Source organism: Oncorhynchus gorbuscha, linkage group LG22 (genome assembly GCF_021184085.1).
Source record: "Oncorhynchus gorbuscha isolate QuinsamMale2020 ecotype Even-year linkage group LG22, OgorEven_v1.0, whole genome shotgun sequence".
Classification (NCBI taxonomy): Eukaryota; Metazoa; Chordata; class Actinopteri; order Salmoniformes; family Salmonidae; genus Oncorhynchus; species Oncorhynchus gorbuscha.
This window is the reverse complement of record NC_060194.1, coordinates 44,698,569-44,701,068: the sequence shown is the minus strand read 5'-3', so window position 1 is coordinate 44,701,068 and position 2,500 is coordinate 44,698,569. Positions and strand designations below refer to the sequence as shown.

The window sequence follows — 2,500 nt, the reverse complement described above, 5'->3', positions numbered from 1 at the left end:
CATTATGGGGTATTGTGGTGTCATTATGGTGTATTGTGATGTCATTATGGGGTATTGTGGTGTCATTATGGGGTATTGTGGTGTCATTATGGGGTATTGTGGTGTCATTATGGGGTATTGTGTGTAGATTGGTGAGGGGAAAAAAAACGAAAATTGAAATAATTTCACCATTAGGCTGTAACATAACAAAATGTGGGAGAAGTCAAGGGGTCTGAATACTTTCCGAAGGCGCCGTATATCAATATCATGTGCCTTTGATCTCAGAGAATAGTACTGAAAGCAGTAATTAAAGGGGAAGTTGAAACCCGAACCAACGATTACAGTTCCTCCTGGCCTATAGGCTACTTTCACGGTGAGGAAGTTGGAGCCATAAACAGCAAGTTCAAAATCCCAAAACTTCCCCTTTAAAAACATTTATTTCCAAAGTGGTCCTAGGACCGAATTCAGAAATCGTCTCTGTGCGCTGGTCTAGAATCAGGTCCTCCCTTATCCATGTTATCACATTCATTATGATCTAAAGGACCTAACTGATCCTAGATCAGCAACTCTGGAGATACTTCATGAATACAGGATGGTAAAAGATATCTACCGTGTCCTCTCGGAGTCTGTACTGCAGCTGGTAGCCCATCATTTCTCCCACCATGTCTTTAGGAGGCTGCCACTGGATCAGGGCGGTGTCACTGTTAGTGGTGCTGATCATCATGGTGGGGCGACCCGGGACTGGGGGGGGGAGTAAGAGAAGATATATGAGGTAAGCTTCATACATCACACAGGCCGACCCCTCAACTATACATTCTTGTTCAGTTTGGCTCTCTGCAGAACATCTGAGTTCTCCTCCTGCTTCTCTAGTGGCCAGTAACGGTATCCCCCCCCCATATCACCCCCCCCCACCAGTGGCCAGTAACGGTATCCCCCCTAGTGGCCACTAACGGTATCTCCCCCTAGTGGCCACTAACGGTATTCCCCCTAGTGGCCACTAACGGTATCTGCCCCCCCCAGTGGCCAGTAACGGTATCCCCCCCCCCCCCCCCCCAGTGGCCCAGTAACGGTATCTCACCTGCTCCGGTGGTGGTGATGACTTTAGCCTTGCTACGCGCCCCGTCTCCCTTGGTTGTGTAGGCTGCCACGGTAACAGAGTAGGTGGTCTCGGAGTGCAGACCAGTGATGGTGGCCTCCTGAGAGAAGCAACATATGGTCATGGGTTAGAGGTTAGGGGTCAAGGGTTAGAGGTCAGGGGTTAGAGGTCGACCACGCAGACTGTGTGTGTGTGAGCGACACGTTCGCCTTACTTCACGTATCCAAAAAACGCCACCCCCTTAGACAAGAATGCATCGAAACACAAACACACACACACACACTTATTTGCTTAAGCTTGGCACACACACACACACCTTTCTCCATCCACCTACAGTGTCTAGTTTGATGCCAATTCAGAAACATTGAATAAATGTATTTTCCATCAACACTGATGTCTAAAATGGAGAAAGGTTTTTAAATTTCTTTAAGAAGGTACTGTGTCTGTCACCATAAAGCACTTAGCCAAACACACACAAACCCAGAGAAACAAACAGAGGAACCAGAACTGAACAGGGCCCCGTGTGTCAGTGGTCATACCTGGGTCATGTTCAGTAGGGCACAACGTATCAAAACATTTATATGACCGGAACAAACCGGAAACAGAAAACACTGACACACAAGATGGACCGGAACAAACCTGAAGCTTTGGAACTGCAGCGAGCGCACACACACACACAGACAGACACACACACAGACACACACACACACAGACACACACACACACACACACACACACACACACAGACAGACACACAGACAGACACACAGACACACACACAGACACACACACACACAGACAGACACACACACAGACACACACAAAGACACACACACAGACACACACACGCACAGACACACGCACACACAGACACACACACACACACACAGACACACACACACAGATACACACACACACTCAGACACACACACACTCAGACACACACACACACACACACAGACACACTCAGACACACACTCAGACACACACACAGACACACACACAGACACACACAAAGACACACACAGACACAGACACAGACACAGACACACACACACGCACACACACACTCAGACACAGACACACACACACACACACACACACACACACACACACACACACACACACACACACACACACACACACACACACACACACACACACACACACACACACACACACACACAGACAAAGACACACACTCAGACACAGACACAGACACACACACACACACACTCAGACACACACACAGACACACACAAAGACACAAACAAAGACACACACAAAGACACACACAGAGACACACACAAAGACACACACAGACACACACACACTCAGACACACACACACTCAGACACACACACACTCAGACACACACACACTCAGACACACTCACACACACACACACACACACACACACACACA

The 2,500-nt window shown here is 48.3% G+C and overlaps 1 protein-coding gene across 8 annotated transcripts in view; it reads right to left on the bottom strand.

The window, feature by feature from the left end:
- The window catches only part of LOC124009295 (receptor-type tyrosine-protein phosphatase F), a 462,304-nt gene that overhangs the window by 107,136 nt on the left and 352,668 nt on the right, over positions 1-2,500 (bottom strand). For all 8 annotated transcript variants that reach the window (XM_046320941.1, XM_046320940.1, XM_046320945.1 and 5 more), the window contains 2 exons: positions 1,058-1,175; positions 590-720 (listed from right to left, as the gene is read on the bottom strand). In XM_046320941.1, the coding sequence (XP_046176897.1) occupies positions 590-720; positions 1,058-1,175 (249 nt within the window). The remainder of the gene's footprint in view (positions 1-589; positions 721-1,057; positions 1,176-2,500) is intronic.